This window comes from Sturnus vulgaris, chromosome Z (assembly GCF_052056855.1).
Source record: "Sturnus vulgaris isolate bStuVul1 chromosome Z, bStuVul1.hap1, whole genome shotgun sequence".
NCBI classification, from domain to species: domain Eukaryota; kingdom Metazoa; phylum Chordata; class Aves; order Passeriformes; family Sturnidae; genus Sturnus; species Sturnus vulgaris.
The window spans coordinates 41169527-41182928 of record NC_142283.1 but is presented as its reverse complement, the minus strand read 5'-3'; the positions used below and the strand labels follow the sequence as shown (position 1 = coordinate 41182928).

General features: G+C 33.6%; 1 protein-coding gene across 2 annotated transcripts in view; it reads right to left on the bottom strand.

The window, feature by feature from the left end:
- The window catches only part of CNTNAP4 (contactin associated protein family member 4), a 193761-nt gene that overhangs the window by 147646 nt on the left and 32713 nt on the right, over positions 1-13402 (bottom strand). For both annotated transcript variants that reach the window (XM_014869079.2, XM_088157395.1), the window contains exon 2: positions 5204-5314. In XM_014869079.2, coding sequence (XP_014724565.2) covers positions 5204-5314 — 111 coding nt within the window. The remainder of the gene's footprint in view (positions 1-5203; positions 5315-13402) is intronic.

The following is a 13402-nucleotide window of genomic DNA, read 5'->3' as shown; positions in this document are numbered from 1 at the left end:
ATAACACTGCTTCAAATTCTACCTTTAATAAGGCTGACATACTCCTGAGAATTTCCTAAAATTGTGTACATGCAACATATGCATGTGCAACACCATATGCCACTTTCCTATGTGCTCATGTAACTTTTAAGGTGTCTAATATACTTATTAAAAACATTTTCTGCAGAAAAAGTGAAGCTGTAAAATAGCATTAAAAACAATTTTATAATGAATATGCTGAGAGATGAAATCTAATGTTCTCACTGAAAGATATTATTATTATAACAGCTACAGGAAAGAAACCAACCAAACAAAGCCAAATTGATTTCTTCCTCGGAAACTGCATAGTCCTGAACTTTACCCGGACAGCAGTATATCATTTGATCCTTTATGCAGAAATCACTGTAAAAGTGCTTATTGTTGTTTAAAAGCAAAAGATTGAGATTGTTACTTCTTCCTTTTTCCTAACATACACACATAAGATTAAATGCAGGTAAATCATAAAAATATGTCATGATGTTAGATGGTTGAACTTAGATTTGCTGTTAATTTATAAAAACATACCATCAGATTTTTTTTTTGTTCTAGTTTCCTTTTTTTATTCCTTGTATTAAAGCAAAATATCAGCTTGAATGAATTTTATTTGTACAATACTGAAATGGAGGGGTAAACGTTTCCTAATTATCCTTTGGTGACATACAATCCTAGCTACAATTAAGTGCTTTAGTTTGTCTGCCATTTTATTCTAATTGTTAGCATCACATTATGAAGGTTAAACAGCTTCTTATAAAAACTGATGAAAATAGACCTTATTATTGTGTAAGAAATGTTATTTTTTCCTTTAACTGTTGATTTGATGTTTTATTTAACTACTGATTGCAAGAATTCATTTATCCATTTTGACCTACTTAGTGTGAGCACTCAAAGAGTGATTAAAATGTACTGTTTTATAAAAAGAAAAATAAATATGGAGTTTATAGTACCATACTGAATAAACTATCCCTTAAATATTCTTTGTAACAAAAAGAATGCAATAAAGTGGAGGATATTCAGTGTAATACTAAGGTAAAGGTAATGAAAAAGACAAAGAAGTTCCATATATACGCCAGTGGAAAAAATAGACCTGGTAGCTGTTAAGCCTTCAAAATTTCGGGCTGCTTTTGAAAAACTGGCAGGGTAAGCTGACAGCGTAATTAAAATAAATGGGTTTCTCCCTACATGAGGGAAAGAGAAAGCTGTAAGCCAGTTTTTTTGGCTACTTAACAACTTCTATATTCAATTTTCTTCTGTCATATTTTGATCAATTAATTGTGTGTGAACATGGGGCAAGATAATCACAGCCAAATCCTTATCCAGCTTGCTTAGCTGTCCAAATATTAAGGCTATTCCAGTGGTATGTTCACTCTTGTAGAACAACAGTCTTCTGAACTTTTTTTCTTGCAAGGATTCAGAAGTTCATTAATTCAAAAGAAAGCCTGTGTTCTTGGGTATAAAGGCATGGTGCATTAAGGTATCTTTCCCAAGGGTATTGGAATGGTGAATTAAAGAGTCTGTACAACCAGCTTGACAGCCCACTGCAGATAAATCCAGAAAATGCTGAGCCCAACAATGACACAGCCTTCTCTCCATGTGGTAAAGGGCTCTTTCACAGATCATAGTTGAGGGCCAATACATCAAGAATGAGCAAATAGAGCAAATCCTCTGAAGCACCAGACTTCAACTGACTACTTGTAATGTAAATTATTGGCAATGAGTGGACAGAAACACATCTTTGACAATCCGGGTTAGGTATCGGTATTTAAATTCCTATCACTATCCCAGGCCAGCTGCTCTGAATGCTGGCTATTTTCTCCCTTATTTTGGGATGCCTCATTTCACCCTATAAAGAGGTGCACTTTACCTTTGCTCTTTCTTCCTTTTGGCTTCATTGACTAGATAGATATGTAAAAAGAGAGCACCACCCCTGAACATTTTTTGTGTTGCCTATTCCCACTGGCATAGGAAAACAGCCTAGAATTTCAACCAGACTTTCAGGATCCAGAATTTATTAATACACAGCGCAGTGGTAAAATATATAGCTTTATATAAAATTATATATATATTCTATTCTATTCTATTCTATTCTATTCTATTCTATTCTATTCTATTCTATTCTATTCTATTCTATTCTATTCTATTCTATTCCATTCCATTCCATTCCATTCCATTCTATATATAATATCGAATAATAATACGTATAAAAATAAATGTTTTTTCTGTTTGCTTATGCACAAGTTTGTTTGGTTTGGGTTATTTTGTTTGTTTGTTTTGGTTTAGTTTGTTGGTTGGGGTTTTTTTTTGCTAGCGAAGAAGCTAAAGAGAATTGCTAATTTAGTTCAATTCCCAGTTTAATCTCAATTGCAGCTTTGTAGAATACAGTTCCTATTTGATAAGTATGACCTCTTCTCTTTTCTTTAAATACTTTATAACTCACACTGTTGCAGTGCTTATTTCACTAGGTATATTGATTACCGTATCTCTTCATAATTGCTTTGCCATGATTATTCACTATTTCATCAATCTTCATGTCATAATGCATTTCATCAAAAATGATTTGTGCTTACTTCCATATAATCAACTAAAGTATTTGACAAAGTTGGCCTTAGAGTTTCCTTCAAAATTCTGTGAAAACACCTTTATATAGTAATGATAAAAGCATTATGAGGTCCACCAGCTAGATCTTAGTACATTTAATTTGGACCGCATTGATATGGTGCTATTATTTAAAATTAAAAAGTCATACAACATTAGGCTAAAAGTCAAACTCTACTTACATTAAATCCCTGCATTTTATATCTGCTAACTTCAAATCATGAAATCAGGAATTTAAAAAATTATTTTCCTTTAAAAATATTAAACTGCTATTAGTGTTCGGGGGTTTTTAACTTAGTTCTTGTTACTTAACTTTTCTACCTAATTTTCCATTATTGCAAGCAAAGCTGATGTCAGAGTAACTACTTTAGCAGTTAGCAGGAGTATTCACTAACTGTGCTTCAGTATTGAGTATCTGAAAACTTCAGGGAATCAATGAACTAGTAATAATTAAAACTCTGAAGAAAATTTAATGAGTTATTCCTGGATGTTATCACTTTCCCTAACTTCTAATGGACTGATTTTTTTTTTTATCAAGGAGTTCAACCACATTATCTTTCTGCTTTACACAGAGAAAACTGAAACATATTCTCAGTTAGCTGTTTTATCAATCATTCTCTGCTGTTATAATTTTTACTATGTCTTCACATAAAGTATATATTGTACTTTTTTTTAGCCTACAGTTTTCTCTCCTCAATCTCTTTAACTTTTCCTATTGATCTTCTGCATTTAACAAACACGAATCTACATGGTTAAAAAACTACTTCAGTGCAACTTCCCACATTTCTGATAAATTTCCTGCTATTTTTTAACTTTCCATTGCCAACTGAAACAGGGTAAGTGCCCATGTATATTTAGTTTATTTCTTTATTGATGAAGGACAACATTTTGACTCTCACGTAATCTGTGTAAAGCTCAACTTTTTTCTGTCTAAAATGTATTCAATTTTCCCTAACTGTTATGAACCAAGCAGATTATTGTGGTGGAACCACAATCCGCTTGTCCTAAATTAACATTAGGAAGTCAGAATTACTCCCAATCTCTAACTTTGGCTGAAAAAAAGAGTTGCTTTTATTCGTAGTAGAGAATGAGTTATATTAAAGGCAAACCCACTTTCACTTATCACAGGATTTCTTTTAAAACTCTAATGATTTGTTCATTGCTTCCATAAAATCACTGATAGAACATGTTGTATTCTCCTAATAACAGATTTTTTTTTCCATTCTGTATGGTTTAGCAATCATTTCTTGTGTTTATTACCACGTATGTATAATGACTACCGTGGTTCCATCTAATAAATAAAACTTTCACCTATATACACCTACAAATATAATCAGGTTTTGCAGGGGAAACACAAATTCAATGCAGAAAATCTATTCCTGGTTCCATAGTAAGTACTGAGTCTCTACTCACAGTGAAAAATAAAGAACAAAATGTAAGTTAAAACTAATTTAATTAAGATTAATTTGCTGAAGAAATTTTCATCTCACCTCATCTACACCATTCCATAAAATTACATCTGAATGAACTAAAAGGTATCTAGCTAAACAATCTAGCCATATTATTAAACAATGACAAATGAATAAAACATTCAAACCTGTACTCTGTTGAGTACCACGAACCTGAGTTACAAAGAATGAGAAGGTAGACAGTCACAATCTTCTAATTAGGCTACCTGCTGTTTTGTATCTACATGAGTTCAAATGATAGCAGATGTAAGGTTGTAAGCATTTTTAATGTGATCATACAATACAGGGCAAAGTGAAGGAAATCATAAATCTAAAATATGCATTTTAACATGGCACAAACAATTGCACAGCACACGAAGAGAGCCAAAAGGAAAAAGCTTTCAAACATACATTTTTAGGGAAGACCAATATGAAGATGCTAATGTTGATGATTATACATATCTTATTTAAAATTCTAAGAGCCTACATTAATTCAAACCCAAGGAAGCCCTTCCAGGATATATAATTTCCACTGATATCACAACTGCATTCAAAACAGAAGCTCATGCTTATCAAATCTGCACATTAGGTTAATAAAATAGATTGGGATTTTCCTTCTTCACTACAGTGCTTCTGTCTATCAGACATAGAAAATATTCCAGGAAATCGTGGAGGCCCAGTGACATAAATTATTTTGGCACAACAAAATATTTTCAAGATTTATTTTATATACTTCCCAATTAAATAAATTAATGTATAATATAACAATGGACTACATGAGGGAAATCAGATGCATTTGAATGTAACCACCACTAATATTATGGCTGAATTATTAAGACTAGATTTTGAGAACATTTCCTAGGACAGCACCTTTGAAACAGTTTATTCATCAGATTCCTCATTGGCAATAATTAAATATCCTTAGATTCTGCCTCTTCAATAAGCCCACAGAGCAGCCCAGACAGCTGACCGTAGGATGGGAAGTTGAGACTGATAACTTCCTTGCGCTGAGACTATGCTGTAATTCATGGTTGGTATACAAACACCGGACAAAAATAATTTGAAACAGTAACATATGCTCTTGAATATCTAAACTGTTTTCATTTCAACGCAGAATTAACAATTAACCAATAAAATTCACTCACCCTCTCTTCGATTAAGCCTTGCAAAGCCAGGGCTGTGACTGCTAGACAGCTCTGATGAACTACTGAATGACGACTGAGGCAAAGCAGACACCAGCTGATCGTCACAATTATCTGCCAACAAAAAATATCACGTTCAGGTTAATCCAACAGACACTGCTTACTGGAACTGTGACACAATCAACTCTGAATCTGAGAGCAGCGTATCTCTAAGCATTTCTTCTTGCTGTATTACAAACATATTATACTTAATAATTCTACACTTCTGTATAGAAGTATCAGTACTTAAGCACAGGTTTTGGGTTTTTTTACCCAGTATTTCATGAGACTACCAGACGATAATTTATCATGTTCTTTAACCAGCTGTTTTTACCCCCTTCTAACTTAACTTCTCAGATCATACCAAGAAATGGGTCACTCACTATGATTTACATGAATAGCACATTCAATTCTGTGTTGCAGAACCGAGCTACAGCCTCAGAACAAGCTTTTTATTTACTTTTGACCTCATGCCAGCACAGGTCTTTCCAATGACTTTTAATGTGCAATCACATTTAACACAGCTATTTCTTAAAAAAAATTATAAGCAAACTGAATGAAATTAAATAACAAAGTAATCTCATCCCTTTTAAGAACAGTAAACATGACAAAATCGAAATTTTTTTGCCTTGCAAATGATACGTGTTTGGTACAGACACAGCAAAATAATCATTATCTCACGATTATTAGTACGCAAATCCTAACATCATACAGAATAAAACCTGAGTGTTTCAGAAAAAGAAGATTTAACTGCAGTTCACAATCAATTGTGCAGAAACAAGCAAACGCTAATCAATACTCTAGCTTTAAATGCCTCTCCAGCTGAATTACTATACAGGATATGTGTTCATTCTCCATCTAAATTTGAAATGCATCAATTGAGAATCGATATCTGACTAGTTTAGCTGAAAGAAAATTAACTTCTGGGGCTGGCATCTCTTTAGAGAACATATCTCTGTTTAGAGAAAGAGGAAATTATGTCAACTTTTAGTCTTTCTGAAGTGTTACTTTTCAGGACAATCATATTCTTTTGATGGAACTAATAATTGTCAAGTCATAGGTGAATTCTTTTTCCAACCCTTCTATTTGTTTCACTGTCAAAAACCAGAAATATTAATGAATACAAAATCTTTTCCTTACCTTAATTAATAATTGTTTCTGCTAAGCAATTATAGATATTTCTAATTAGCAGCAAGACTTTTATATCAATGTCCCATTTTTATCACATTCAAAAATATTTTTTATGGTGTTTAATGTAGTTCGTAGAGGAAAGCTCGGCCTTGACTGTTAGAAGTTCTCTCCTACATCCCATAAATAATATCCACTCACAATAAACAACAGATTTTAATAATTACTCTTGATAAAGTCACATGTACCATATTCTACCAAACTGAGAGCATTTCACTCACGAAAAAAAAATTATTCTCACTTTCATAAGTTTATTTCCTGTTTTAGGTTCACACAATAAAAAGGACAAACTTTTATAACTATTCTTTAGTGTCTAACTGCAAACTCATTTTTTCACTTCATTATCCACAGATTACATTTAAAATGGTGAAAGAAGCTTTTCTACTTGGGACAAATTGTCTAACTGGTAAGCAGAGAAAAAGAAAAAAATGAAGGTCTTATGAGTAAATGCATTGCACTGGTAAGTCTTAGAAATGGATCTCATTAGTAAAAGGTTTCTTTACAGCACAGAAAATAGAAAGAGCTTATTAGTCATAAATTTCATTAGAAAGAGAAGAATATGGTTATGCTGTGTTTCACACAGAGAGCTACTTACACTGCTGATGCAAGGGAACACTTCAAGTGTCACTGAACCTTTTTCTACTGCCAAACCCTACACTGCAAGTCTAGATACTAAGATGAATATTAAGAGGAGAAAATAAAAAGGCATTTTTACTCATTTTTTTTCTGCATGATATACAATCACTGGCCCACAGAATCACAGAACAGTTTGAGTTGGAAAGGACGTTTAAAGGTCATCTAGTCCAACCCCCTGCCATAAGCTGGGACACCTGCACTAGGTAAGATTGCCCAGAGCCCCATCCAACCTGATCTTCAAAGTTTCTGGGTGTGCTGGATCTACAGTCTCTATAGCCAAACAGCTCTTGTGTTTTACCACCCCCATCAGAAAACATTTCCTCCTCGTAACTCATCTAAATCTACCCTCTTTTGGTTCAAAACTATTACCCCTTGTTCTATTGCTACAGACTTTCTTATCAAGTATTGAAAAGGCCACAATAAGGTCACCATGGAGGCTTCTCTTTTCCAGGCTGAACAATCCCAACTCTCTCAGCCTTTCCTTGCATGAGAGGTTCTGCTCCATCCCTCTGAACATTTTTTCAACTCTCATCTGGACCTGCTCCATAGGTCCATGCCTACCCTGTGCTGAAAATTGCAGAGCTACTTGCAGCAAAATGTCTCATCTCTTTCAAAATGCCTCATATTTTAAATGTTGCTCTTCTGGTGAGAGGTGGCATGCATTATGAAATGAATCATCAGGAATGAGAGCATGCCATTAATACATAGAAGCACTAGTAGATAAACAACAGCAGGCACACTACTTTTAAATCACCCTTGGGTATAGGTCTTCACAAATTTCCATTCAAAATAAAAAAAAAGGTACAGTTCTGCTGGATGGATGGATGGATGGATGGATGGATGGATGGATGGATGGATGGATGGATGGATGGATGATATATCTTCCTTTGTAATGTTAGCTTCTGCCAAATGGATTTTTCACCTTTTTTCTTTTTAATGTTCATGTTGGAAAGGAGTCAATGGTACTGAAATATTCTACCCAGATGGTTTAATACAGGTACTTTTGTGAAACACACATATTGCTTTGAGATATTCCCAGAAGAATTCTATGAGCACTTAGCATTTATCATATAATAGTTTATGTCAAACTCAATTTATAATAGAAAGGCACATAACATTTTGAATATTAAAAGAAGGTATTAACCAAAATTCAACAGTCCATGATATGGCTTTTTGCCTTTGCACAATATGAGAGACAAGCAATGTGTCACAAATATATAAACCCTGAATAATTATACATTTCTTTTACAACAGCCACTATGCTTTATTTCAGGAAAATTACCTCATATGAACTTCTGCTTTATTGCTTAGCACGTGTAGCTTAAAACATATTTTTGTGGCAACTTCCATTGTTCAGTTTAACTCAAAATTTAGTATTAATTCCAGAGTGAAACCAAAATATTTTGTAGAAATATTCAGGAACCAGATGGTCAGTATCAACTTGCTTCTCAATGTAAATGAAAACAAATGAAAGAATAGTCTCTGAAGAGTGACAATTCTGTATGCTTTCATTTATATTCGATGACATTATACACAATGCTTCCATTGTTTGAATTCAGTGCTTTTTCACATGCTACCAGTGACTCTTCATTTCTCTTGGACAGCCTTCCAGTGTTCAACAGAACACATCTCACTGCTGAAGGCAAACTAGTGATATTTCACGTAGTTCTCTAGGCTAAGGGAATACTTAAGTAGTCTATTCTAACATGAGATTTAAAACAAGGAGTTGTAGTTAAAAGTTTTCCCTCCTATAGCATTTATTACATTTTTTGTTATAAATATATATTTTTTAAACAATACATAAGGATACCAAAACCATAAAGAAACACTACATTTCTGTAATATGCACAAAAATCTGGTCACAAATAAGGCTTTGTGAAGGAAAAAATATATTAAAAAATACATATTACCTGTTATTCAAGAAAAGTTCTTCAAGTTACATAAAGGCATCCTTTTCCATATTCTGTAATTCCAGCCTGAGTTTAATGAAATTTATAAAGCAACCGAGGCATTTTAAAGGGATAAAACTCTAAGGTGACGCATTTATAAAGTATGCCTATCATTTCCCTTCCACCTCCAAATAATATCCCATTATGCATAATAAGAGTAAATCAATAAATTTTTAATATACAGGTACTCTAAATTACATAGATCATGTCAAATGAACTACAACAAAGGAGTTCAAATAGGATATCATCCTATAATAATAACAGTTACAACAACAACAGTAATAGTTATCATGACTACATTTATAACATTCTGGTTGATTAAATAAATTTTGTTTCTTCCACCAAAGCAGCTGCATGCTGAAATACAAATAGTAATAAAAATATCAAAATACTGGTACAATCTGAGATTTATTTATTCAGAATGAGTAAGTGCATATTTTAATTTTCACGCAGTGAGAAAACTCTGATTTCATTTACAGGCATAAACCTCTGTGAAAATTTCAGGAATATATGGCACTGATTTTATTTTGAATGGAATAGTTTCTTTATCTGAATTATCAACTTGGTCCACAATAAAGACTAACTACTTTCCAATTTGAGTGCAAATTTACTCTAAATAAGCAAATGTCTATATATAGGGCCTAGGTACCACAAGTTCATGTGAAAAATGACATTCTGTTCATAACTATCTAAAAAGTACATGCATTACATTGACACATTGACTGTACTCATGATGTATCCTAAAGTAAAACATCCCAATGCAAGAGCATACACAAATTAACATATTACAATTTCACTTGTTTAACTTTTTAATGAAATTATTTTCAGCTATTATATTGTTGCATACACCTTTTTTTATTCTTAAAACTTAATTTGCTCCAAACTCCCTCAGCCAACAAGAACTACCAAATCCTTAAATAACTATTAAACTCTCATAAGGCAGGACAGAAGTAGCATAGAAGGGGAAAAAAGATTATGATGTTTGACTTCCCTAGAACCTGTCAAATTTTTTGGTTTTATGAAGGACTCAAAGAAATAACTGAGTACCTAAAGAGCAAAGCAGTATTTTAAGATTAAACCAGAACCAAAAAAAAAATTGGTTCCAGTAAACCACGTGAAAACAAAACAAGAGCGAAAAAAAAAATCAAAGAACGTTTTGCAATCTTTTCTCAAGCAGGGAAAACTACTAATCATCAGACAAGTAGAATACCTAAAAACAACGAGAAATGCAGTCATAGTGGAACAGAAGAGGCAATAGCTCTGGGAGTCTCTCAGAAGTGTAATATCTTCATCTTTCCCATGCAGATAAGCCCTAAGAAGGATCAACTTTGCTATTAAATGTTAATAAATTAGTATCTATGATGAAAAACCCGATGAAAAGTAATGAGGCTCATAAAGAACATGTCATACTGAAGCAACAAGACTAGTGCTTGCTGAAACCTAAAAAAAACGTGCCAAAAACCTGCCCTCCAACAGGTATTTATTAAATCTTTGGTTCTGTCATATGCACTTCAAACTGTCTTTTCCCAACACTGTGAAAACCAAATATTCTCTAGCCTGTCTTTCAACAAGAGACTTTATTTTCCCCAGGAGTGAGCACCTATGTCATTTTACCTAATAGAATTTTTTAGTATGTTAATCGTGGTAATTTAGTCTTTGGTCAGTGTGCAGGCTTCTAATTAGTTTCAAAAGATTCACTGAATTTAATGAGATTCCTTTGACATAAATAAAAACAGATTTCCCCTCTCCTTGTTTTCCTGAGAGGTATTGACCATTATGCAGGTCCCAATCTTAGTGAAATCTTCATCAATAAGAGAAATGAGGAGAAGTCGACAGATTTACAGACCATTAGACCTTCACAGTCTCAGGCCTTCTAGCTACACAAAATGCAATGTCACTTAAGATGAACCCAGCCTGTCATTACTTGCATTTGCTTCCTGGACAGGGATAAATTACCCTTGTTCAGAGAACATAACTTTTTTATCTCAGGTGTACTGCTGGCTATCTGTAGCTAGAAGTTTAAAAACAACTCACCAGGAAAGTTGCACTGTTTCATTCATGCCTCTTGATAGCCATTAGGGTTTTCCATTCTTCAGTTCAGTTTATGGAACATATTAGGAATTTCTACACAATTACATGTCAACTGCATGTAGTAGCAAATAAGTTCATAATGCCTTACTTCACTAAGGTTTTCTGCTGTTTACTTCTTCAAAAGACATTAACCTTTAAAGCTGAAATTTTACTAGTGACTAGCTCAGTCTGGTTTTCTTAATTTATTTTTTATTTACACACAAGTTTTCAATAATAGATTTCATTTATTTCTTGAAGGCAGTGGAGAGAGAAGGCAGAGAACTGACTGCCCAAGATAAAAAAAAAAAAGGTTTTAGTATTTTGAAATAGTTTCTCTGCAAATGTAAAGACTTTATCGAGGAGATAACCTGCATGACAGGGCTGATGATTTTCTTGAATTTGAAACAAAGTCTTCCAGCTCTTTGATAAAATTTTTATCGTTTCCAGATAGCAGTTAGCACAAATTCACCACCGAATTCTGACACTTAGCAGTCAATTGTTCCTTTTATACTCATATCAGGCATGTGACTTTTACCTTAACAAACTACATGAAGTGCTGTATTTCCTTCCTTTCAAGGATCAATCCCTTTTTCACAATTGCAGCTACTTCATGCCAACAAGAAATCAAGAACAGCTAGTAAGCACAAAATGCCAAATTTCCTCTGTGTTCACAGACAACCTTGCTATTGTCCGGGGACATGAAAGACTTTTTGTGAATGAACATGGCAAACTTAAAAGGACAAACCAGAAAGAATATGGTAAACACTGAAGTTACATAGATCAGAATTTAATTATACAGGAATGGAAGGGATACAAAAACATGTTTCCCTAGAGATATTTGCAAAGATTCACATCTTGCAATGAATCTGCAACCACATGGTTGTTACGGGAAATTATACCAATAACATAAGTTGGAAATTTTGCTTTCCTAAGGTTTTTATTTGGTTATTTTTAGTTCTTTGTTTTTATCTGATTACATGATATTTTAGTTCCACATATCAGGAAAAGGGACCATGAAAATCACAAAGTTCTGAAAATCCATAAGCAAGTGAAATAAAGAACTTCCATGTTCTTAGTACTCAGAAACCAGCCACAAGTCAGAAACTCTACTATTACCTGATATTAAAAAAACATTAATAACAACTGAATTAACTCACCCCTGATTCTCCTGGTCTTTTCCAAAAACCTTCAGACAATGATTCAATGCAAGGCAAGTACTATCACTAAAACTTAATTCCTACCACCATTTGAAACCAGAAAAGGTCTTATAATAATTTCCAAGATGTTCAGATAAAGACTGTATTTTTTCATAGATTCCAATTATAAGCTTTTTTGCAACCTGTAGTCCATGTTGCTAAGATCCCCACCAAAACTCAATGAAAATGAATATTTCAGTCATAGAAATATTAATTAAATATTATTTTGAGTTTATACAACCAAATAAGGCCCTTAAGAATCCACAAAACTGGAATGTGTTTATCATATTTTTCCATTCTGACTCTTTTTTGAGAAGAAGTAAGCCTTTAAGTCAAAAGACACAAAACTTGCCCATCTAATTGAAGCCCTTCTATTTTATTTACTGTAGAATACATCCTGAAGAAGTCGATCAAAAATGTTACTTAAGTATATTTGCTTAATTAATAAGTTTTGTCTTATTTTTTCAAAGGGAATAAGAAGATCCTAACTTGAAGTCAACCATTTCTCCTATAACTTTTCAGGTCTAATTTGTCCTAGTCTAATGTTTTATTGAGTCATGTGTTCTTTCACCATTGACTGATGCAGAGATCTCTAAAGCCAGGTGTTGGAACCTGTGGTTTATTGCAAAGGGCGTGGGTAAAAAGGCCCTGCTTGGAGCTGCGAGCCGCAGCTCAGAGCAGGCCTGTAAGAGCAGGAGGGCAAGAGTAAGAAGAGTAAAGAGACTAAGAGGTAAGACAGCAAGGTGTAAGAGAGCGAGGTGTAAAAGAGGTAAGAGGTAAGAAAGCGAGATTCCCATTACAATACATCTTCTTCTGTGTTGAATATTCTAATTTTCACTAATCAATCTAATACAAGAAACAAATCCTATAGCATTTTCATACAGCCTATCAGAATCATTACATTACCATACTGTGTTACACTTTAAACCCTAAAAACTACTCTTTGGACCCCCTCTGCCAAGTTAGTACGGTCTTCTCTGACCCTTGGACCTGTCTGCAAGCAGAGGGAATTGTTCAATCAAGAGGGGATTACTTTCAGCTGGCCATACTATTGTTTTCCAGTTGTTCAGTAACTAAGGTTTGGTATCTCAAAGATGGCTTTCATTTCAATCTCGTTTATAGTT